Source organism: Pezoporus occidentalis, unplaced genomic scaffold (genome assembly GCF_034315485.1).
Source record: "Pezoporus occidentalis ecotype Australia unplaced genomic scaffold, CSIRO_AGI_Poc_V1 ctg137, whole genome shotgun sequence".
NCBI classification, from domain to species: Eukaryota; Metazoa; Chordata; class Aves; order Psittaciformes; family Psittacidae; genus Pezoporus; species Pezoporus occidentalis.
In genome coordinates this window covers 1,388,013-1,413,328 of record NW_026913177.1, presented here as the reverse complement: position 1 = coordinate 1,413,328, position 25,316 = coordinate 1,388,013, and the positions used below count along the sequence as shown (strand labels likewise).

General features: G+C 39.5%; 2 protein-coding genes across 2 annotated transcripts in view; one reads left to right on the top strand and one right to left on the bottom strand.

Annotated features, from left to right (window-relative positions):
• The window catches only part of KCNQ1 (potassium voltage-gated channel subfamily Q member 1), a 396,763-nt gene extending 377,167 nt beyond the window's left edge, over nucleotides 1-19,596 (bottom strand). The window contains exon 1 of the mRNA XM_062609397.1: nucleotides 18,722-19,596. The gene's annotated coding sequence lies outside the window, so the exon portion shown is untranslated. The remainder of the gene's footprint in view (nucleotides 1-18,721) is intronic.
• Nucleotides 1,310-25,316, top strand: part of TRPM5 (transient receptor potential cation channel subfamily M member 5) — a 41,331-nt gene continuing 17,324 nt past the window's right edge. Inside the window, exons 1-14 of the mRNA XM_062609402.1 lie at nucleotides 1,310-1,452; nucleotides 2,441-2,621; nucleotides 4,169-4,335; nucleotides 7,258-7,438; nucleotides 10,946-11,010; nucleotides 12,851-13,042; nucleotides 14,355-14,457; nucleotides 15,260-15,378; nucleotides 16,000-16,350; nucleotides 18,697-18,828; nucleotides 19,948-20,071; nucleotides 22,057-22,202; nucleotides 22,948-23,060; nucleotides 24,322-24,417. Of these exons, the coding sequence (XP_062465386.1) occupies nucleotides 1,336-1,452; nucleotides 2,441-2,621; nucleotides 4,169-4,335; nucleotides 7,258-7,438; nucleotides 10,946-11,010; nucleotides 12,851-13,042; nucleotides 14,355-14,457; nucleotides 15,260-15,378; nucleotides 16,000-16,350; nucleotides 18,697-18,828; nucleotides 19,948-20,071; nucleotides 22,057-22,202; nucleotides 22,948-23,060; nucleotides 24,322-24,417 (2,087 nt within the window). The 5' untranslated portion in view covers nucleotides 1,310-1,335. The remainder of the gene's footprint in view (nucleotides 1,453-2,440; nucleotides 2,622-4,168; nucleotides 4,336-7,257; nucleotides 7,439-10,945; nucleotides 11,011-12,850; nucleotides 13,043-14,354; nucleotides 14,458-15,259; nucleotides 15,379-15,999; nucleotides 16,351-18,696; nucleotides 18,829-19,947; nucleotides 20,072-22,056; nucleotides 22,203-22,947; nucleotides 23,061-24,321; nucleotides 24,418-25,316) is intronic.

The following is a 25,316-nucleotide window of genomic DNA, read 5'->3' as shown; positions in this document are numbered from 1 at the left end:
TTCTTTTAGGTAAGACTCTTAACTGAATTAGTCTCAGTGTTCAGAATAAACACTCAGTTGTCTCCAGAAGTGACTGGCATGACAGAAGTTTCGGGATGGATACAGAGGTGTGGGAAAGCTGTAGAGGAAACAAATTATGAGTGAGAGTCCATAGCAACTCCAAACAACTTTTTCCACAGAAAACAAAAAAAAACCCAAAAGAGAGAAGATCATAGAGGCAGCAGGTGCTGAAGCAGCAGGATACAGGCTCCCAAGAGAGGGTTTGCTCCCTCTGCTGGAGCATCCTGATAGACCCACAAAAAGACTTGCTGGTTTGACCCACTTTAAATCCACATTAAATCTCTTAGATTAGGAAATAAAGATTAATGCAGTATTAATAACCATTGCTGGTTTACTATCACAAGGATTTGTTAAAGAACTAAGTACTTGAATATGCTGATGAAGACAGAAGGGAGAGCTGTTTCATTGCTTTTCTTTAGAAAAGAAACTAAATAAAGCATACAAGTTGAAACCTGTATTTTTCAAATCATATCAGTTCAGTCAAAGTGGAATATAGGAGAAGAAAGAAGAGCTTTTCCCAGTCTTATGTAATGCAGAAGCACAGCTCTTGCTGTATGACCTTTGCTCTAGGACAGATTACTCACCATCATTCCTAAACCACATAGAGAGAAAACCACCTTCCTTCTTGAACTGTATGTTCTTGTTGAGTACAGCTTGGCCTTAGATACTTTGGCTTATGAATAAATAGCCTATTCCTACAGCAGATGGGGAGTAAATTGCTTCTAAAGTATTTTCAGAGAAATACAATCTCACCACTTAGTTATTTAGCGTCCACGTTGGACAATGTAAGTCATAATAGCATGATGCATAAACACACTAAGAAACTATGATTCAGACTCTAACACAGACCTATTCTTGTTTGCATAGCTTGTCGCTAAGGCTTCTCTTTCTTTCTTGTAGAAATAAGATCACCTTTGGGCTCTGAGACACCCCACATGACTTTGGAGGGATTGAAGGATCTTTCAACTCAGCTTTCTGTCTGCTAAATGAGAGTTGAGCCTTACCCCTTCATGCCTTTTCATAACCTATTTTACATAGCTTTGGTGTGGAATCTGCTTCCTCCTTTATATAAAGTTCAACATTTGCTACAAACACCACCAATTTCAGCTGAGCCTTATAAGCATAATAGTAGAAGAATGAAATATTTGTCTGAAAACAACTAAATGTAAATTAATGAATTTTTGTGGCCTCTTAAGTTTGAGCAGCTCCTCATTTTCCAGTTGTCTGTCATCTCAGTGAACATCTTGGTCTACTGGTAACCACCTTACTAATTCAATGGAGGAAATGGAAACCAAGCTCTGCAGCAGTGACAAAGAGGAAGCTTTCAAAAGAGAACCACCATACTGCACAGGAGAAATAGACTTCACAGCTTCTGGGAAAAAACGTGGAAAGGTACAGCACTGAGAAGTTTTAACCCTTTATACTATTGCTGTTGTTCAGCTGTTAATTCTTGGCATTAAATGAAGAAAGTGTAACAGTGAGGGTCAATGTGCCACCGTGTGAGGCACATCATATTCAAAGTAGGGACCATAACTTCCTGACCATGAATGTTATTTCAAATACGGCCTATTAGTATACAGAAACCAATTACTTGACTTGCACTGACATGCTACAAGTACAGTTGATCACTTCCTTCTTTAACAAAATCCAAACAAATCAATTATGTGCTCAGCTTCCTTCATTTTGCGTTATTTCCTTGTTTTAATCTCTTTCGCCAAATTAATCCCTATGGATTTCAATATTTTAAGCATACTTTTGAGCTGTTTCAAGACTCTCCTTAAAGGTCTTCCTCTCTGTTCTGCTAGTATGCAAAAACGAATTTACATGGACAGACCCACCTCCTTGCTGGTTCCTTGTATACATTAGATGCTAGAGCAGAAGAATTTTGTAGGATTAGAAATCTACCTGAAGAATTTTTTCATTATAAAGTCTTAAGCACAAAGCTGAAATATTTACAAAACAGGTAGAAGCAACAGATTCACGTAACATGTCCTTGGAAAACAGACATGAAATCAGGCAAATATTTCAGCTAGTGCAGCAACAAGAAACACGCAAGAAATTTTTTGGCTTTGCTAGGCTGCCATGGAACTGAAAGCAGTTCAAGAGGAATAGCAGCATTAAAGGAGAGTGCAATTTGTCAGTCTGCAACAGGGAATTAACCCATCAAACTGTCCAAATTAGTGGATTTGTACAGAAGCCTGCTAAATTCATCCTAGTATTTATTTCTCTGTCAGGTCATGTCCAAATAAATTGCTCAAATTTTCCTTAAATAATCAAGTTGATTTTAAATTTCCCTCTGCATTCAGTATGAACAATACCTCTACTGTATCCTACTGTCTGTCCCATTGTTACTCAGTGTTTTTTGTTTTGTTTATTGAAGTTTATTAAGGTCCCAAATACCATTCATCCTGGAATTATATTCGAAGTTATGCTCAACAAATGGAAACTACCTGCTCCCAATTTGGTCATCTCTTTAGCAGGGGAAGAAGAAAATTTCCAGGTGAAGCCTTGGCTATGGGACACCTTTAAAAAAGGACTTATAAAGGCAGCTCAAAGCACAGGTTAGTGCTTTAGACTTTAAAGAAGCAATTTATATTCCTGTTGGAGTCTCACACCTAGCATGTGGTGATCTTTTAATGTCAGTCAGCCTTCTTACATGATTATTTTTAGGAGTTTGAGGCTTTGCTGAATTCAACCTACAACCTGTATTAGAATAGCTTTTAAAATGAAAACTATTGTATTAGAAATAGCAAAAGCAAGTTATTTCAAACAAAATTACTTTAAGCAACCATTTCTGAAGTGTAGAATTACTGAACAGTGTTTTCCTTCAGATATGACACTAGAAAGACAGCATGAGATAGGACCAAGTATGTTGTCCCTCTTTGGTGCCATAGCAAAATAAGTCTTAAGAACACATAGCAATTTGACTTCAACAAGAGTGAATTTAAGTCAAAAATAATAATTCTTGTTTTCCCCATTCTCACTTTTTAGGTACCAGTCAAAATCATGTTACAACAGGTTTTTTTGAAGATTATTTTCTTAAAAATCTAAGAGTTGAACAAACTTCATTAGTAAAATAGTGTAAGATTAGACTCAAGATTAAACAAAAAGACTTTGGTAATACATAACATAAAACAAACCAGCTCACTTTCTCCCTGGCTGTTCACAAAAATTAGAAGAGTAGTGAAAAACATTTAAAACCAAAACGAAGACAATTAATGTCTGGGCACATGCACAGAAGTGCTTTCATTTAAGATTACATCTTTTTTTCCCTGTAAAATTAGAACAAAAAAATTATCTGCAAAATTAAGTAAAAATATCTGTAATAATTTTACAACAAGCTCTTGGTTCAGCTTCACTGGTCCAGATAAGACTGTTTCACTTTTTGTAATGAAACAGCCTAGCACTAAAGCCCTTTTTGGTACTTCTGTACCATACAGATATTCTCTATCTCCATTTGCCTTCAAGACTTAAGACTGGACAGCATCAAGATCTCCAGTTCCTTACACATCTGAAAGAGGTTGGTTAGCTATTTACATAGGGTTCTCCAAAATTCTTTGTCACCATAACAATACTGTTGTAAATTCTGCAGAATAATTCTATTGAATTCACTGTCCAACACACAAAAAGAAGAAAATGAGAACACCATTTTAGACAGGTTATAGACAAGCTCTTCTGCTACCAGTTCTACTACTGGGACTGAGTCCTCAGTTCAAGCCAACAGCTTCCTCTATCCTGTCCCTTTGATGTTCCTTATGCAACAAGCAGACCTGCTTTGTGTAGTGATATTTCTGCTCAGATTTAGACAGTAAGTGACACTAGACCAGACGCAGCATTCTTGGTGCCACACTGACATCGGAGTAAAGATGGCAATGTTGTATCACATGATATGTGAAGCATGTTTGCTTGGGCATATAATATCTTATTTTCCTTTTTAGAGTCTTACATACTTTTTATGTATTTAATTCCAGAAGTTACAGTCCATCAAGACCTGTCTACAGTTTATTTACCTGGAAAAAAAACCTTAAATCCATTACTCCAATTAATGTTACTTGACACACAAACATGTTGTATTTTAAAGAAAGTATCTAACCATTTTTGATTTCAGGTGCCTGGATTTTTACCAATGCTTTACGTGTAGGAATAACAAGACACCTAGTGCAAGCAGTCCGAGATCATGCACTGGCCAGTACTTCATCCAAAGCCAGAGTGATTGCCATAGGAATAACTTCACTGAGAAAAATTCAGCACAGAGAAATTCTGGACAACACAAAGGTATTTTTCACTTATTCTACTCATGAGACAGGACTGTCCAGAAGTAAGCAGCACCTTCAAAAAATGTGGAAGTAATAGGCAGAACAACATTGATCTAACTTAAAAACAAAAGTGGAGGTTTAGAGTGTGTTTGGCGGGAAAAGAGAAAAAGAGGAAGAAGAGCAGTTAAAAGTCTTCTGTGCGCTCTCCGCTCAGTATACTTCGCAGCAATTCTGCAAGTATCCAGTAGGTGACAGTATTAGATACAAGCTCAGCCACGAGAGCAAGGATTAATGACAGGAAAAACATCATGCATCATAGGGCACCTTTAATATTTTTTCCCTTGTCCACTTACCACAGAAGCACTTACTCCAAGCTTCATAAATACTGTAAAAAGTATATTTTCTGCTACAGAATACAAGCCATAAATATTACAAGACCAAATTTTCTTAACTAGCCATTGAACTGGTATCTAATATGCAAAAACTTGTTCAACACACCAGGCCAGAACTGCTAGTCATGGAGGATTTAATCTAATTATTGGGAACTCTAGGGACTTCACAATTCATGTGAAAGCAATCTAAGTTCAGGGTGACAAAAAAAGCTGAGAGCAAGCACACAAATAACAAACCTCCTAAGTTTGTCCTAAGCAGAATATTATAACAATGAAGTAGGTGTGTAACGGCAATGAATGATAGTTCCTCTGTGCTGTTTTACTTCCCTGCAGAAACTAAGAAACAAATGACACACACAGGCCTTTAAACTTGCACCTGGTTCTTCTCTCAGACAGGCTAGCAAGTACCAGGTAGCAGATGGGAGACTGCCAGATACTATCAGCAATTTATTAATAGTCACTTGGTTTCCCCTTTCTCCATTCTTTTTGCCGAGGACAGCTTCTGTGCTTTAGCAGGTGGGACTCTGTAGCTGGAAGACTTTAACCTATTTGTGAGGCTGAACTAGTCCAAAAGGACCACAGAGGAGAGGTTTTGGTTTGTTACATTCATGAGTTTTGTTCAGTTGCTTTGGCAAATGCAAACTATTTCACCTGTTTCCCAGGCTAAGTGGTTGAAATGTACCTGGATCTTTCCAAATCAGCAGCTACAAAGCAAGTGCACCAATCTTTATATTGCATTTTCACTCCTTTAGCTAAAGGCCAAATTCTTTGTCAAGGAATATTTCATGTAGAACACTGTGACTTCTGGCACTGCTTCCACCCAAAGAAATTCTGATTTTAGTCAGTAACCTTAAGACAAAGGAACTATAGACAAGGATGTTGATCTAAACCCACTTGTCTTCATACTTGGCATTAACACAAGCAGCTTGTTTTATAAAATAGAGCTAACAATCCACACTACCAAGGAGAAGAACAAGCCCTGAAGTCAGCATATCCTTCACATCTCTTCTGTGTTAATGGTATACTTTAAACATTGAAAAATCACTTCCACATTTTCAGAGAATAAACATGAAAATCCCTGAGGGCCTTTGTTAAACAGCTGTTATACCTCCAGGTCCTAATCAAAGGCCAGATCTTTGTCAAGTAGGCTTTATTTTACAAGGCAGCAACATATATGCACACCCTCTGTCAAAACAAAACCTGAAGACAAATAGTCAAGAAGCTTGCCCTAACAAACGAGAAACAGAGAAAGAAGGTAAAAGAAATCTGTGGCACTTGCTGTTTGTAAAGGACATGAAATTTACTGCTTTTTTTCCTGGGACAGCTTCTGATGGCCACACTTTTCCCAGAACTGCTGACAAGGAAAGAAGCCATAAAGAACATGCCTGATTATAGCCTTTTTCATGTTGCTTTGAAGGATACTTCCCTTCTCCAGCATGACTATACGCAGCTTCATTTCAGAAAGCCACTTAGGGGCATGCTATGCAGCATGCTCAACTCTTCCACCCACAGCATGAAGGAACTTGTCCCGCTGGGTTACTTTATGGTTTTGTGCATTATTAGTGCTGCTATGAGCTCCTGGTGATATATTTATTTCCGCTCCAACATCAGCCTTAGCCTTGGCTGTGGAGAAGAACCTGGATAACCCAAAGGCTGCAGGAGTCGGAAAAGAAGCATAATAGAAGGAAATGCAGATTTTAAACAATTGCTTTAATTTGGCTTACTTGCAACAGGACATGAAGATGAAAAAGAATAACAACAAGGCATGTACAGCCTGGCTTGCTGTTAGGAATGGTATATCAAAGTGAACATGCAACAGTGGGACAGAAAGATTATCACAGAAGTAAGAGGAGCTTGAAAATGGTGTGTGTAGCACAATCCTAAAATCATATGTAGCATAATCCTTAGAAGACTACAACAGAGGTTCTGTTTTACCCAGACCGTGATGTTATGCAAAAATTAATGAATAAATTATTTCAAGATGTAACACCCCTCACCCAAAATAAAAAAAATAGTAAGACTGCACTTTCCTAATGTCTTCCTGTCACTCACTTTTTTAGGATGCAATTTCCAAAGTGTAACTTAGATTTGTCAGTTAAATAAAGCTGCATTGAAATTCATACGGACACACAGCAGGCTAACTTACCTACTGGGCTACTGAAATGAGTAGGTCTGCCCTGTTTATACCAGCTGAGACTTTAGCCCTCAGAGGCATTACAGCCTCATCCACAGTTGTGGGGTCACATGCCCCTTTCCATTTGTCCAACAAACATTTCCAAAACCTCTGGATGAATGTCTGTGCTCCAGAGATGATGACCAATATCACTGTATTTTGCAGAGCCCAAAAGGCAAACTTCAAGGAATTCAGCTTTCAGTCCTGTCACCTTTCAGAAGGAACACATTCTTCTTTTTTACCCTTTTCAAGAGTCAAGTGTCTCAAAGATGGTGTGCTGTCTCCTGACACGCACAACACAAAAATGGAGATAAAGCACATAAAACTATGGACTGTATTTTGCAGGGAACACTAACATCTCTCCTCCTCTCTCTAGAATGAGAGTCTTGTACTCTACCAATCAGATGATAATATCCAAGGCCCATTGTATTCCCTGGACCACAACCATTCCCATTTTATTTTGGTGGATCACACAATACCAGATGAGCCAGATGCAACTACTCAGCTACGTCTCACCTTGGAAAAACATATTTCAGAGCAGCGTACTGGGTATGGTGGTAAGTAGACTCTATATAGTTGTGCTAACTTGAATAATACTGATGTTACAGTTATACTTGTGGGCCTCAACCTTAACAAAGGCAAAACCAATTCTGAAATTAGACAATCATCTACATAGATAAGATCAAGTAAACACATTTGTCATTATGTAAGAGGCGGAACTAAAGTGACTTCTGAAGTTGAGAAAGCTGCTTTTTAAACCAAAAATCCTGAGAATTAGAAAGTAGCCTCATTGTGCTTGCAAACCAAATCTGACTGAACAAGTCTCAGTGGAACAATTTTCTGTCAGAAAATGCTGATTCATTTGACAAATATTCCTCTGGAACATACTAAATTTGGTGGTATCTTATATACACAAAAGTCGTTGACTTAAGCTCATTTATATTAAAGCTCAGCAAAGCTATGTGACTTTGCTGAAGTAAAACACTTTAATAAGGTCAAGTAGAATTTCCCTATTTCAAAGAATACCAAGAGGTTATTCAGAGGAAATATTTGATATGCTGAATATTCTTTGCAATTAAGGACTTCCCACCTTCCCACCATAAAGTCAGAATCCACACCCCCTACCCCTCCTCCAGCTAAATTTTATCTAACTTTATGGTAAATGAAGAATATCTGAAGCCATAAACATCTGGAGAAACCTATTGTCATAGAGGTCACTCTTCAAACTAGAACATCACCTTACTGAGAAATGGCACTGCTATGCCATTCACTAAAACAATTAATTTACTTGCCAATCATGTCCTGGCTATAGCTCAGTTCTACCTTATCACAGTATCACAGTATGCTAGAGATTGGAAGGGACCTCGAAAGATCATCTAGTCCAATCCCCCTGCCAGAGCAGGAACACCTAGATAATGTTACACAGGAATGTGTCCAGGCGGGTTTTGAATGTCTCCAGGGAAGGAGACTCCACAACCTCCCTGGGCAGCCTGTTCCAGTGTTCCATCACCCTCACTGAGAAGAAGTTTCTTCTCAAGTTTAAATGGAACCTCTTGTGTTCCAGTTTGTACCCGTTACCCCTTGTCCTATCATTGTTTGCCACTGAGTAGAGCCTGGCTCCATCCTCGTGACACTCCCCCTTTATATATTTATAGACACTAATAAGGTCACCCCTCAGTCTCCTCTTCTCTAAACTATAGAGACCCAGCTCCCTCAGTCTTTCCTCATAAGGGAGATGCTCCACTCCCTTAATCATCTTGGTTGCCCTGCGCTGGACTCTCTCCAGCAGCTCCCTGTCCTTCTTGAACTGAGGGGCCCAGAACTGGACACAATATTCCAGATGCGGTCTCACCAGGGCAGAGTAGAGGGGAAGGAGGACCTTTCCCGACCTACTAACCACCCCCCTTCTAATACACCCCAGGATGACATTGGCCTTCTTGGCCACAAGGGCACAGTGTTGGCTCATGGTCATCCTGTCGTCCACTAGGACCCCCAGGTCCCTCTCCCCTACACTGCTCTCTAACAGGTCATTTCCCAACCTATACTGGAACCTGGGGTTGTTCCTGCCCAGATGCAGGACTCTACACTTTCCCTTGTTATATTTCATCAAGTTATTCCCTGCCCAACTCTCCAGCCTGTCCAGGTCTCGCTGGATGGCAGCACAGCCTTCTGGCGTGTCAGCCACTCCTCCCAGCTTAGTGTCATCAGCAAACTTGCTGCTAGTACACTCAATTCCCTCATCTAAATCACTGATGAATATATTAAATAATACCAGTCCCAGTACTGACCCTTGAGGCACTCCACTAGTTACAGGCCTCCAACTAGACTCAGCCCCATAGACCGCAACTCTCTGGCTTCTCTCCTTCAGCCAGTTCACAGTCCACCTCACTACCTGATCATCCAGTCCACACTTCCTCAATTTAGCTGTGAGGATGCTGTGGGAGACTGTGTCAAATGCTTTGCTGAAGTCAAGGTAGACCACATCCACCGCTCTGCCATCATCCATCCACCGTGTTATTTCCTCATAAAAGGCTAAGAGATTGGTCAAACATGATTTCCCCCTGTTGACTGCCCCTCATAATCCTCTTATCCTTGATATGCCTTAAGATGGCACCAAGGACAAGGTGTTCCATCACTTTCCCAGGGATGGAGGTGAGGCTGACCGGTCTATAGTTACCCAGGTCCTCCTTCTTGCCCTTTTTGAAGACTGGAGTGACATTTGCTTTCCTCCAGTCCTCAGGCACCTCTCCCGTTTCCCAAGACTTGGTAAAGATGATGGAGAGTGGTCTAGCAATGACTTCCGCCAGTTCCCTCAGCACCCGCGGGTGCATCCCATCTGGACCCATGGATTTATGGATGTCCAGATTGCTCAACTGGTCTCTAACCCATTCCTCATCAGCTAAGGCAAACCGCTCCGTCGACCTGACTTCATCTAAGGTCTCAGGGGTACAGGACTCTTCAGGATCGCCTTCAGCAGAGTAGACAGAGACAAAGAAGGCATTACCTTATCTCTGTAGTCATCCCACAACAGATACAAATAGTAAGTGTCAATCTGTACAGTGCTCTACAAAGGGACCAACAAAGGGAAACATCAAAAAATTGTTTGAACCAAATGCCATTTATCTTCCAACTGAAAGCAGCATTCATTTCATAATGCTGCCATTTTGATTGAGCTCTTTTAGGCCAATCTGTAGTCACCTTCAGGTTACAGAGTTCAGCATTTACAGTACAAACCATTTAGTGGGTCCCTGTGTGTGGTTAAGCACAGGGATGTTTATGTTGTTTCTTCCCCTGCTGCCATGACATGTTAAATATTTCATTAGCGTTTCTTTTCAATGTATAAGATTGTTATTAATAATGACCACATTAGACTGTGCTGAATGAAATTATAAACTGTTTAAGCAGAGTAATAAGAGTTGATAGGAAACACGTACTCTGTATCTGACTCATCTCATCCTAACTGGTCTACATAATCAGCCTCTTCAATTTTTTAAATCCTCCTTTTATCAGGCTTTTCTCCCAGATTTCACTACACCTTGCTGCACATGCAAGGCACATGCATTACATCTGGGACAAACTGACAGCTTTTTACCTCTAAACATATCTTAATATTAATAATGGTAGCTGCCTTTCTGAAGACTTAACAATCTTATCTTGCACCCTAATGCAGCTCCATTATTCCACTATTGATCACCTTGCGGTAAATAAACAAAGAAGTCAACAGTGCTATGACACGCAGAAGTGCCAGTATCTCTATTTTGCAGCTCAAGTGTACTGAGTTGAGAACTGAATGGTCTGCTTGCAAGGAATCATGCAAGACATCCAAGGCAAAGAAGGTGCCTATGTCCTGAATCTTAGACTAGGACTTGATCTGCTAAATCATAGTGTTATTTATTCTCTTCCTTTGCTACTTGCTTCTGCAGTTGCCTGCCTTCTGCAGGCTCATGTTCTGGTAGGTGCCAGAACAGCATATAACAAGAGAAATACTTTCAAAGGGTCAGCAAAACCACAATAGTTTTGTTAAAGTTGTTAACCTTTTAAAAATTAAACCATCTGTTTTACAGGAACAGGTAGTATTGAGATTCCTGTGCTTTGCTTACTGGTAAACGGAGGACCAGGCACACTCAAGGTAAGTAGCCATTTGTAACTTTAGAAAAATAAATTAACTTGTGCTGACTAATTAACAGGAAATTTTGATGGATAACAAACACATGTACTGGCACTTTCCATAAAGTCAAAATTCAAATCTGTACACCATTGTGAGCTGAGTTCTGTTAATATTAAATTTGCCAGCGTTTGTTTGGGATAAATACTTCTTTTCAAATAGGCACCAGCTGACCATTAAAGCTTCCATTGCCAGCTTATACAGTGAAAATAAGAAATCTAAAACCAAAACAAACCCACAGAAGCCATATCCAGATTTAGTGAGAGAGAAACACTGTGCTATTACTCAAGATCACCTACAAAAAAAAGATTAATCATTCACTGATGTCCAGCAACAGTGAGACCACTGTCACAGAGCACAGACGAAGTATAAGACCACATTTGCCAGATATGCCATTTAAAACTATAGTATCCTAGTTCCACTGAGCAAAAGTACATTGCAGGATAGAAGACTCAAGTGATACCTGTTAACAATTCTATACCTTCTCCAGTGAAGGATCAGTTTTGATTTTTTTCCGAGTAGTTCTACAACATAAAGAACCTATTAACTAGGAAATACTCTTTGATTTCTATTTCATTCTTACTGGTATTTTATTTTACTCCTTTGTAGCAGCTTGTACATCCACATAGCTTTTTTTAGATGATATTCTCAGATGAAAAGGAATACAGTACCTTCAGAGAGATGTTTAACCATAATTTAAACTTTCCAAATGATGAGACTCTGCAACGCAAGCTGGTAACCTCTTTCAGAATGACTGATTTCTGCTGATGTTTCCTAGTTTCAGTTTCCGGTCCTGTATCTTGTCAGATCTTTGTCAGCTTGACTGAAACATACACTGGTATTAGGAATCTCACTGTTTACACAAAGATTATGTTATCTTGAGCTTTTCTTCTAAGCTAAATACAGCAGTGTTTTCTGTATTTTGGGTGTTGAAAAATCACATATCACAAGCTATAATCTTCTCTTCAAAGTTGTAAAGAACAATGAAAGTGACTTGGAAACCAAAGGTGACTGGCTGGAGCCCAGAATTTACACATGCTGGGAATGGATAACCGATTGCACTTTTTTAGGATATCAATTTCTTAAATAGAAATTGGATAATACACATCAAGGACTACAACAGCTGTTAAGAACAAAACACTAGAACAAACAAACCCTATACAACAAGAAAGTCAATAATTAGATTCTTAAACTCTCATTAACTTCTTGCATAATTCTGGAGTAAAAAATACTCCAGAGTTATGAAATTGGCAGCAATACTCATTGTTGCAATTATGATACCACGGCCTCTGCTTCCCTCTCTGCAACCTGCCTGACTCCTTCTAATTGCACAAGCAATAAAGTTATCAGCCTTTAACTCTTGCAGCTGCTGTGCTTCCGTGCTTTTTTTTCTGTGGCTCAGTGTTGTATTCACACAGGCAAATTCCCAATTTTTAGAATGTATAACCAGGTTAAGCAGTCAGAAGAGCCTGCTGGAGGATATCTGTGTAGTGCTCCTCTTGACTATGCTGAAACGCAAACTGTAGGGGAGAGGGAGGAAGGGAAGAAGTCAAGGATAAGGAAGTTTTATGTACTGTTTGTCCAAATCAGGTTGTTTAGCCACTCAGTTGTGTCACAAAAGCAGTATAGCCATGGACGACCTGCTACAGAGTTAGAAAACTCCTGATAGCTTAGAGAGTCTGGAGTGATGCCATAGTGAACCTGGTCTAGGTATGCATTTATTCTTAGTGTGCAAGAAATCCTTATTTTTAATAACGTTTTCTTTCCATATATGAATTCTAAAAATGTACTTTTTAAACTACAGAGAATGTGCAGCAGTCTGGAAAATTCTGCTCCCTGGCTTATCTTAACTGGGTCTGGAGGTACAGCTGACATCTTAGCTGCATTCATGAATGACCCACAGCTTGTCATGCCAAAAGCTGTTGAAAAGCAATTTAAGGAGAAATTCCCTTCAAAAAGCTTCCTGTGGAAGGACATTCTCCAATGGACTGCAACAGTGAGCTCATATGTTTGATAATTATGTACATCATGTTCACAAGTTCTCTCTAACCATTTCTAGGTTCAGGAGTCCATTCAGTGCAGGTTTGACAATTAGCTGCCCAGAAGTTTGGAGGACTTCAGTGCTTTGACACTAGTGTCATAGAATACCTCTCTAACATGAAAAGCAAGTGCTCAGCTGATTGTAGAAACTACTTTGTTCTAATGATTCAGCTGAACACATAGGGCTCTGTCCTTCCTTAGTTATTTCCTCAAGTCATAGCCAGCACCGAGGAGCCCCACAGTCCTGGAGGACATGAAGCATTATTTATACTCCACAGCTGTGGAGCTTGTGCAGCTGTAACAGAAGAGACCTAATTCATGATTTACAGCTGTTAAATGGAAACTTAATTGTGGATAAGCACTAATAGATTAAAATGAATGAAGGGTGTTTAGAAATTATCCCATCTATTGGCAGTTATGCATGTTCTTAAAGAAAAGAAAGAACACCCAGATTCACAGATTTTTCCTAACTCTCTGTCTTGAGGCACACTTGCTAGACTTGAACCAGCAAGTGTTTAGGAAACAAAAAAGCCCAACACTACCACCACTTTGAGATTGTCTGTATGTGAAAATTAAAGAGCTCTCTGTGTCTCTGAGATAAACCAAGTCCACTTCACCTGATCCACTACTTATTCTTTGCAATTCCTGCCATAAATCTGAACTCTAAAAGCTGCACATATTAATTCCATTAGGGAGCACTTTTCCAAATTACTAACGCAAGAGGGTGGAAGGGCACCTAGAAGCAATATTGCCAGATGCTCACAAAGTCTCAGTGCAGCTGCACTGCGAGAAAGAAAACTCGATAAATAGAGAAGCAGAAGAAAAAGAGTATTGTATATATCAATATTTGATGACTTACTCAAAGAAGATTTGGAGACTATGCTTTTAAATAAACAACTCTGAAAGCAAAACTTAAATGTCAAAGCAGGAAAAGGTAAAACAAAAGTAGTGGTAGGCTGGCCACAGGATGACTATGAGTCAAATAAGAATGTGAGTTAAGGAAGGATCTTTTAATTAAAGAACTGCTCTGGTTCTCAGTATACCCAAGTTTGGTTCCTCCCATCCTGCTAGGTCATTTTGGAAAAGTCAATTACTTCTTCTTGCCCTGGGAATTATTTATAAATAGGAAACTAATAATGCTTGTCTTCTTGCCAAACCTCAGCATTACAATTAGAATATAAGTTTTTGTGAAATACCGTATGGGCTCTTAGGCGTTAATATACAGAAGTAGGACAACGCATAAAAGTATTTTTTTCATCTCCCAGTAGATTCAGAACATTATTTCCCACCAAAATCTTTTAACTTTGCACAACTTTGAGCAAGATGGTTCAGAAGAACTAGACACGGTCATTTTGAAAGCTTTAGTAAAAGGTAAGAACAATAGACACAGCAGAGTGTAATACTTGTCTTTTTCTATACCATAAATATTTTTCATGTCTAGAGCAAGTTCAGTTGGCTGTTGGATCAGAATTAATTTCTGATGCAGAGTTCTTCTGTTTGCTTATTGACAGATTAATTGGGATGGTTACCATAGCTCTCTGTAAGTTTGCTTTAAAACAGTGCTCACATTTTAATCTCATGCTACTGCTACTTGCTTCTCTTAGTAGTAGAGGTTCCAGAAGAGCTGAACCACTGAAAAACACCCCCCCCCCAAAGAAAAAGCCCACCAAAACACCTCCCCAACCTCCCCCTCAAAAAAAAAAACAACGCAAAAGCTACAACCTCCCCTACTGCCCCAACCCTCCTCCTCAAAAAAAAAAAAAAAAAAGCAAATATACTTCAGTGACCTTAGTTCCAGAAACAATCCATTTCCCCTAAATTTAAGTGGGGGAGGGAAGGAACCAATGGTGACATTCTATTCCAAATGTCCTAACTGAAACAAGACAAAACCAATAGCCAGTCCTGTTCCCACACTTTCTGCAGGTTCTGCAGGCCTGGATCGCTCTCAAAATCCTAAAAATATTTAGTGTTTTAATGGAGAATTAATCTAGCAAAAATTAATATTTTTAATATTAATATTTCTTAAGTTGGGGGAAATGCTGTGAAGAGTTCCTGTTTAGGCAACCGTAGCTGAAGGAGAGCTTGTATTGCTAATCAAATTACCAATGCTATATTAAATTAAACAGAACTGCTGTAAAGTACTGAGTTTATTTGCATTTTCTATTTTTGCCAGCCTGTAAAAGTCACAGTCAGGAGCCTCAGGAGTACCTGGATGAATTGAAGCTGGCAGTGGCCTGGAATAGAGTGGACATTGCTAAAAGTGAAATATTCAATGGTGACATGGAGTGGAAGGTACCAGGTTTTATTGTCTTAGAGGACAAACAGTGTATAATCCAATGTGTACAGGACACAAACATCCTAATAGGAAGCTTCAGTTTTTAACACTACCTGCATTCTCCATGAAAAGATTCAGCAGTGGTAGTATGCTTTCTTAGGCTGTTTGTCTTTCTGGTCCTTTATATGAAAATGGCTAAAGACAGAGAAATAATTCAGTGGACATGGTCCCTTTCTTGAACACTTTGGGGGCAAGAATCTCCCTCCCACCTCTTCTGTACAAATGTTTAAATCAAACAAACCTGAGTTTGCAAAGTAAAAGCAACATGCAGATATTACTGTTAGAAGATGGTAGGAAGAACATCACTGTTTCCAGCTGCTGTATAAATACCCAGAGCAGTTAATACCTAAGATCACCACAACTCTCACAGCATGCTATTTGTGTTCAAGTTTTAACATTAATGCTTACACAGACATTTTGTCACAGAGAAATAAGAGAGTTTTACCTCTCTTCTTCTACCCACTGCTGACTGGTGGAAGACAACATGTACATGTCCTCATGTTGAATCTTACCTCCCTCCTCTTCCATCCATGATTATCCAAAAAAACCTTTTTTATTTTTCCCCTTCCTCAATCTAGTCCTGTGACCTGGAAGAAGTGATGATGGATGCTCTGGTCAATGACAAACCAGAATTTGTAAAATTATTTATTGAGAATGGGGCTAACATATCCGAATTCCTGACATATAGTCGTCTGCAGAGGCTCTACTGTTCCATTTCTCAGAAATGTCTCCTCTATGAACTTCTCCTAAAGAAACATGAAGAAAGCAAGCTGACCTTGACAGGCCTCACTGGCCAACATCATAAGGAGCAGAGGGAGAACTGCCCACTCTTCACTCTCAGCGAAGTCTCTAGAGTTCTCAAGGATTTTCTTCATGATGCATGCAAAGGTTTCTATCAAGACCCCAGATATGGAGGCAAGAAGAAATCGGTAAAGTTACAACTTTCTATCATAGGCCTGATCCTCTGCAATTACAACTTGAAAAGTTTTAGCTAGGTCAGGCCTTTGTGGGTAGGGAAGGAAAGGGAAGATGAGACAATCCGGCACTTTTTCTCATTCCTTTTTCAGCTCATTATTATTACAACTAAAATGGTATGATCTTTTTCTTTGCAAAATTTAAAAGGAAAAGAAAGTAATCTGCAAGCCTGTGATTCCTCTTTCTCCTCCTTTGCAAGTGGGATTTTATGCAAGGTTTTTCTGTACCTTAAACTAGTGCTGAGATACAGTCTCTGTTTCAGGATCTGCAGAGGCACCTGTATCTCACGCTCTTCTAGTACAACTTCCACAGACGGTTCATCATTCTAACACCTTGCATGTGGAGAATTTTGTTGATCTTACAACTCCCACATACATAAGAACAGTTTCAATGAAAGATATATGGGGAATACAAAACGACAGTTACATTTACTAAGAAGTAATTGGACCTTAAAATGGCAGATTTCTCATACAGAACCTCAAGCAGACGTATCTGAAAGACAGCATTTTCTAGGAAAAAGACAAGCAGGAATAGACTATGCAGTACGTGATATTTGCCTTTAGATTATTATAGCTTCATTATTGAGTAACATAACACATAGCCAAAAATAAGTACAATTGTGTGAAATGGCCCTGGCAAGCACCCTGATCAGCACCCTGGCCAACACATGACAAGGATAACGTGGTGGATAGCACTGTAGAAAGGGATGGTACACTGTCCACAACTGTGCAACAGTTTTACCGTTTTTGCATTTTGACAGTGTACTTAACATTGAAACTCTTAAGCACCAAAGTTTTTGCAAGATCATTGGAAATCAGTTTGGGCAAATGATTTAAAAACAGAAACATGTAGAGAAATCTCATTAAGACCAGAGTTCTAAACAAACTAAACAATTAAACCTTTGGGTATTTGTCAAGTTCTAGCTCAATCTTAAAACTGGTTAAATTAAAAAAATAAGTTTTAAAAAAATTCTCACTCAAGAGCTTCACTCACTTTTGCTTTGATAAAGCCTAGCTAAATCAATGAGAAAAGCTAACTTTGAATCTAGTCAGGATTTCTTTGCTCAGAATTTGGGGCAATACCTTTGAAGTCATTAAGCAGACTCACAAATTCTACAGGAATAAAAGTTTGCTCCCAAAATCTGACTGACCTGTGTGGCTTGGGCAGTAAGTGACCTAAATCCAAGTGCTATAAATAAGGCCCAATTCAGATACTAGATCACCCTGCCTACTAGCTGGTTTAGTTTTGAAGCTTCTTTCAATGGTTGCCACCAGTGGCTCAATCCTGTTACCACTGAGAGCAGAAAGGAACTAGTGATTACAAAGACTCATGTGACTTTTGGGATATCTTTGACTCCTGCAAGGATTTCAATACAGTTTATTTGATTAAATAGCCCACTACAAACTGAAGTGTTTAGAAAAAAAAAACAAAACCAAAAAACAAACAAAAAAACCAACCCAAACAAACAAACAAACAAAAAAAACAAAACCAAAAACCAACAAAACCCAACAACAAACAAAAACCAAACCAAGCCACAAACACCCCTCCAAAAATGCCATTAAACTATGTGATTCTGTTAAAGTTTAAGCAATGAAGAAATATATCCTCACAAAACCTTTCTATTAAAAAAAAAAAATCTACTCCAGCTGCTTCTAATTTACACAATAGATGTAAAGGCAGGTTTTAAATACACTTAATTTTCAGAACTTGACCTCAGCTGCCACACTTCCTCTTGAGAGTTTTTTCATCAAATGCTAAAGGAATAAGCAGTGCTCTACTTAAAATATTCCCCACATGGGGGAGAGGCTTCTCAAATAAAGGACTAAAAAGAGGGCATTGACATACTCTATTCTTGTCCTGTATAGGACCTTGGTGAGGTTTATTTCTGTTGAAATAAAATGCCTTTTGTTCCCTCTTCTCTGAAACCATGTCCTCTGTGGCAGCTGAGCAGAATCCAACAGACCTGAAGGCAACCTCAGATAGTTAATCACAGGTTTGTTTTGTATGGTATTACACACCAGCAGTGAAACCCTGGCCTTAATAAAGTCAACGAGAGCTTTACCATCAACTTCAATAGGGTCGTGGTTTCATCCAGAATGTTCTCACACATATTGAGTTATATTGGGGACACGAGGGTCCTTTGATTCAGTACAGAATGAACTGATTACCTCTCAGTCCTACAGAAAAGAAAAATGAAAAGAATATGAAGTAGGTGGCAAGGCTAAGAGCAGCTTAGATCATGTCATTTGCATAGAATGAGACTGCAAAGCAGGTTTTAATTTCTATAAACCATATTTCAGGATAAAATGAATACAAAGCCATTACCTGGGCACTTGGATATGAACCAGAAGACCGAAAATCCTTGGAGGGATTTATTCGTCTGGGCAGTACTTCAAAACCGGCACAAGATGGCGAACTATTTCTGGGCTATGGTAAGCTTTGAGCTGTAGCTGCTTCAGGTGAAATGTCGGTATATTTCAAGTATATGAGAAGTTTTCTGCTCAGCCTTACAGCTCACACAACAGACAGGTTTGTTTCTAAAATATGAAATGATGTGGCATTTATAGGTCTTTTCATCTCCATGTGGTTCAGCAGATGCCAGAGGGCCTGACGAAGAAGGCAGAGCAGCAGCAGGTGTAAATAAGCACAGCCTGAAACACTGCTAATTTACTTCAGCTGCAGAGCTGACCCTCCTCTGCCTTGCAGCAGATGACTCACCACTTTCAGTCTCAGGTTTTGTTCCTTCTACAATAGATCAATTGTTTGGGTCCTTGTGGTCCAGAGGGAAGACAGTGCAATCCAGCATCTTTAGCTTACGTGCTGTATGCGTAGGGAACAACAGCATCACACTCTCAAAGGCTGAGCTTCAGGCTGGCATAATTGGCTCCTGTTTTACAATCCTCCACAACCAAGGCCCTGTCTCATGCATCTGGAGTGCATCCCCACAGAGTCAAACACAGTTATCAAGACTCCATCCCTGAGCTTCCAGACAGCTGCAGCTGGCACAGGGCAGGAGGTCATGGGGAAGGACAAACTGCATACAGCTCTTCAGCCACTGAGTGTGTGTGCACACAGACACATCTGCACCTTGCAGGGCTTTGTACTTGTGGAGCTCTATTACCAGAAGTCACGTTTTTCTGCTGTGTGCCACTGCCAGCCTTTCCCATATATCCTTATGGAGCTTCTCAGCAAGGTAACTGTGAGACTGGTTTGCTCTATTTCCACAATGCATTCTTCTTTCAGTCTTTGAACTGAAAAGCGAAGAATGCCCAAATCAGACTCTTCCAAGATCAATTAAACCCTGAAGTCTCCAGCTTTATGGGCATAAGAACTACCAATATGTGGTTTACAATTCTAAAATACCACTGAAACTGTTGTTTTGATCAACATTTTGGATTTTCAAGTTCGTATTTGAGGGAAGATTCTTTGAAGGGAGACATGCATGATTTTTTTGTTGTTATTAGGTGTGTTCCTTAGAGAAGTCTTCCTCTCCCCAGTTCAGAAATGCCCTCCAGTGGATGGTAACAGCAGTACCCCTTTCAATTCTACAGGGTCAGGAAGGTGTAGCTTCAGCTTTGGCAGCCTGCAAGATCCTTAAAGAGATGTCCCGCCTGGAGACAGAGACTGAAGTAGAACGTATAATGAAAGAGGCCAAGTATGAGCAGCTCGCTGTTGGTAAGTAACAGCCCCTGTGTAACTGCATCAAAAATTTAAGAAGTAACTACCATTTAAAGGCAAGCAAATGAAAAAGATACTCTCAGTTGTAAAAGGTCAACTGTCATGAAAAATTTAAGAGCCTTGTAGCACAGGCAGTCCCAAACATTAGAAGGACTTAAAAAACAATCATCTGGGGAAAATCAGCAATCCAAGACTGGTTCCTGGGATTCATGGAAGAAATTACTCTTCTGCTGCATGTTGGTTTTAAGTGCCTGAATTTACAAGACGCATTCCAGCAATGGGCAAGACAATAACTGAAATGCTTCCAGCCTCACAGCAGCCTGGTTTTCCTGCAATATCAAGCTTGCTCTCTAAGAGCCACTAGAGCAACAAGTTTTAAGGTCTTTGTTGCTAAAAATAATTCAACATTACTTCATCCAGAAGAGGTCTAACTGCACAACAAAACTGCAGCGAGGCTCAGACTGGTTTCTCCGCAGGCAAGCCTCCCCTCCCTACAAAAGTAAGCATTCAGGCATTGCAGGTGCCTGAATATCAAGCCCTCTCACCTTTGCCTGGTTTTATAACAGATGCCTGCACACAAGCTTCTCTGCTGGTCTGACGGCAATCCAATCCATACTTGAAGGTAGCAGTGCTGCGAACAGAGGGTTTTAAAGTATGCCACACATGGAAACACAGAGGCTTTCTTTCCCCTTAGAGCTAGTATATCAAGCAGCTGAAGGCTAATTCAGATATTGCTACATTATTTATACATAGATCACATTTTCTCCTCTTCTCACAGGGCCTTTATTATTTACAAAAAATAAAAGGCAGATTCTCATATAATCATGAGGCTCAAGTAATTTAGTCATAGAATTACAGGGCCTAATCCAATACACAGAAGTCTGCTCCTTGGCTTTGGTAAGTGTTAGATCAGATGCTCAGTTAATTTCCTGCCTGCATGACAGGTCGATATTACATAAAATGAACATTCTTTAAAAATTATAAATACCACATCAACTGTCACAGAAGTCTGTATATCGGCTTATTTTATATGAACATGATCCTTTCCCCAGCCCTCACAGTGTGTAGGGCTATCCTAGGTAAGGTACTGAGACAATCAAGTGAATGAGCAGAATGAAACAAACACAAGAAGTCAGATCTTATCTAATGAGGAAACTTTGACTGTCTGTACTGTTTATCTTAATTTCTGAGCTCCAAGACCACCTTCTCTGGAAACAACTATAACCACAACATTCTACCAAGTCTAGTATTATTTTATGTCAGATAGCTATGTCTTAAACCCAAGGATTTTTTGGCTACTAGCCAAAGATGAGCTGTTCCTTTTGTTTAGTCTATTCAGGAGACTGGGGACAAGGTGGCAACTCATCCTTCAAAGTCTAAGAGGATCACCCAAGAGATACAGTTTTGCTTGATATTGCCTAAAGCTCCACGTGAGGCAGCTACAGATGAGAGACTATAACAAATACTGTCATGCTACCAAGAATTTCTTGTCAAAGAAAAATTTCTTCTAATCTCAAACGACAATAGGGAAAAAAAAACACCAAAAAACTGCCCAACACTCCCCCACCACCGCCACACACACACCCAAAACCCAAACCTGTTAGAGGCCCCAGGCTGAGAAGGAAGCAGATAAAAAGAGGTGATAGATTTACCCCATACCTATCTGCAAATAGTGGGAATTTCAAAATTACAGTGATTTTTTTCCACCAAGGTGAATCTATTTCATCTGTACACACGTGCATAAAGCCATAGGGACTTACTCTTGTGTCCAGCATCATTCCTCTCTCCCTCACACCTCCTCTTATCTCTCACAGGCTCTTTTCAGCTATTTCAGCCTGGCAGAAATCTCTGGTGCAGCAAGAACATATGGCAGTGCCCAGGCTTTGCTGCCACCATGCTGCACCCTACACACATCACTATCTTGCCTTACTTTTTTTTTTTAATTACAAGATCTGTTTGTTTATGTTTCCTTCATTTGACAGAACTATTTAGTGAATGCTACCACAACAGTGAGGAGAGAGCATTTGCTCTGTTGGTGAGAAAAAATCATTACTGGAACAGAATCACCTGCCTTCAGCTGGCTACAGAAGCAGATGCAAAGTCTTTCTTTGCACATGATGGTGTCCAGGTAAGTTTTACAGCCCCTTCCCTCACCACCTTTACCCCCAGGGCTTTTAAACATGATGTTGGATACAGAAAAGGGTAGAACAGCAACTGAACAACCCCATGAAATGCATTCCCTGAAGAGATATTCTTCAGAAAGGGGTCTCTTCCCTCTCCCTGGCGTCATACTAAGAGTACGTTATACTGCATCCTTGACAAAGCAACACAGTTCCTCTTTTCTCCTCCCTTTCATCCTTATGGCCAACAGACCAGTTCACTGAGAAGGTTTAGCCTTTATTCCATCCTTGCTCATAGAGAAGCATCAGGAAAGCACTTTACGCCTGAGGCATAATGAAGCTGTTCCAAGATATGAGGTAACTCTATGTTCAGATTCAAGGAAGAGCTCCCTGATGAAAGTTAAATTAAATTACTATTTAGCTTTGCCCTCACAACCCAACTTCTCTCCACAAAGCTAAATTAAGACTGATGGTACTTTTAGCTCCCAGTGTCTGACTTGCACTTTTTTACTACTATGGATTTTGCTTAATTCCACTTGACTTTCTATTCTTTCCACTATCCTCTTCATAACTCTCTGCATGCTTAAGAACATCTGCAGAAGGACACACAGAGCACCTGTTTGCTCTGAAGGTCTGCCTGTTCTTAAGGTATCCAGAACATTCACTGTCTTAGGAGCCACAGAACATAGGTGCACTTCACCTGCATGTGTGTTTTGTTATGTTAAAGCCATCTCTTGTTTTGTTGACTTTCAGGCCTTCCTGACAAAAATATGGTGGGGAGACATGTCTACAAACACACAAATCCTGAAGTTAATCTGTGGATTCTATTGTCCTTTTCTGATCTTCACAAACTTAATAGCATTCAGGTACAAATGTAACTATTTGGATGCAAGAGAGAAGGGATGAAAAATAAGGCATAAAAAACCATCCAGACTCAAGGTTTCTCACCTAGTGATAAAAACAGTAAGATCATTTCAAACTGTCAACAGGAGGACTGCATCGTTATCGACCTAATCAGTTTTCTATTGGGTTGAGCGATTTGTATTAGTGCCTATTCTAATACTTAAAAGAGCAATGAAATGGTTTCACATAGATCACTTCTATCTTGCACAATCCACAGACAAGCCTGTTGGAATTCTGTCAGCTCCAGATTCTACAAAGTAATGTGCAAACTCTCTCCAGCTATAGCACCGTCTCTTTCTAGTTTTGGAGATACCTGCTTTAAACCTCAGTATCTTACCTATTTAAACAGCGATCCTAAAGCAGGATTATCAGCCATAAGCATAACTCAAGCTTAACAAAACCCACAGAACTGATGTGAAATCAATACAGATTTTCAAATTCAATGTCTTATGAGATCTCTTTGTTAATCTGCGGCAGGCATAGCTTTGGAATTCATAGTTTTCAGCTTTTTGTCAGAGCGAAGATGCTGAAAACCTCCTAATATTGTGAGAATCATATATATATCATTAGAATCAGCATGTGGATATGAAATATATGTTTCTTAACTGTTAACCTACTAGAAAAGCAAGAGGAAAACTTGTTTGGTGCTGCTGATTTAAGACTTTGCTTCTGTCGGTATGACTAAAGACGACCACCTTGTCGTAGTGGCTGCCAGACTCACAAAATCAAGTAATTTAATGTGAAATTTTGGCAGAATTTTCCCAGAAATGTTTAAATCATAATTCATAATCAAAGTAAGCCTTTCCAAATTTGCTCTGTTGAGGATACTTTTTGCCTTCTTTCCCTGGAAATGCAAATGTTGACACCATGTTCCCTGCTGTTTCTGGCATTTACTGTCTTAATTGCTCCTAAGAGTAACTAGGAGTGGAGCGTTGGGGTATTGACTTCTAGGACTGAGGGGTTTATTTCTGCTAAATCCTAAGTAATTTGAGGAAACTTAGCATCCTGCTTCGTTTTTGTGAAGCATGCCAGTTATCACTTCTCTGAGTCTTGTGAGTGACTTCAGCCTTCTCATTACAAATAAACAGAGACTTTGCAGAGGTAAAGATTATGCATTATTTGATGATAGCTTCTCAGTGAAGCAAGTCCAAGCTAAGTACATGCTAGCAGTTCTGTATGAATGCCAATTGCTAACCATCATCTAATGAGTTTATTTTCTTACAGTGAGGAAAAACAATCCAAGAACGAGCCAGAGCCCTTTAGAGAGCCGGACGCTTTAGATACAGAGAGGACACTGCTTTTTTCCAGGGGAGATGATAGGTAAGTTTAAAACCATTAGTTAATATGACTCTTGTGACAGCAATCAGAGAACAAGACACTTCTCATGGATTAATGACCAGTTACTAATTAGAACAGCTGAAGGACCAAACAATTCATTAGTACTCAGAAAGTGCTGTGCCTTTGATTACTGCTGTTGTTGCTCTCTAAAAGCAATATAGAAGATATTCCTGGAGACATGACTTTCCTTGTTCCAAGAAGGTAATTTCTACAGAACGAGGAATCTACTTAATACTTAGGGAATCAGAAAACGTTTCCTGAGATTCCCTCCAGCTCATGATGGCTGATATACATTGGATTTAGGAATTAAATCCCTATCCAATTATGGAGCTGAACAGAAAGAAGGTTCCCAGCAAAACCTCACATTATTTGAATGCATCACTACATACTTTCCTACAGAGGAATCAACAGAAGTTATTTGCAAACAACAGTACCTGGAAATTTTATATAAGGTCAGTTACCCACCATACTAGTGCTCTTCATTTGTGTTTTGAAAGATTAGCCCTAAGGAATCTGAAGTACAACAAACTTACGAATTAGGGGGAGCATTACACAAATGGGTAACTGGGCACAAAGATTTTTGTCAGTTGCTTTTGGTCACAGATCTGCGATTCAGAACTTATGAATCACACCTACATGTGCCACACACTGAGACCAGGAGGACCTAAGTCGGGGTAGGCTGTCTTTTGATTAGCACAAAGTCCTCGTAATGGCTAAATAGCCACTTGTATTAAGCATATGTTTTTCAACAACTTAAAAGAGAACTTCAGAAATACATGAACAATGTGTAGTGAGGAAGTATCATCCACAACATGAAGTGCTTTATCAAGTCAGAGTTACTGAGTTCCATTTTGAGCTCTGGCATTAAACTGCCAGTATGT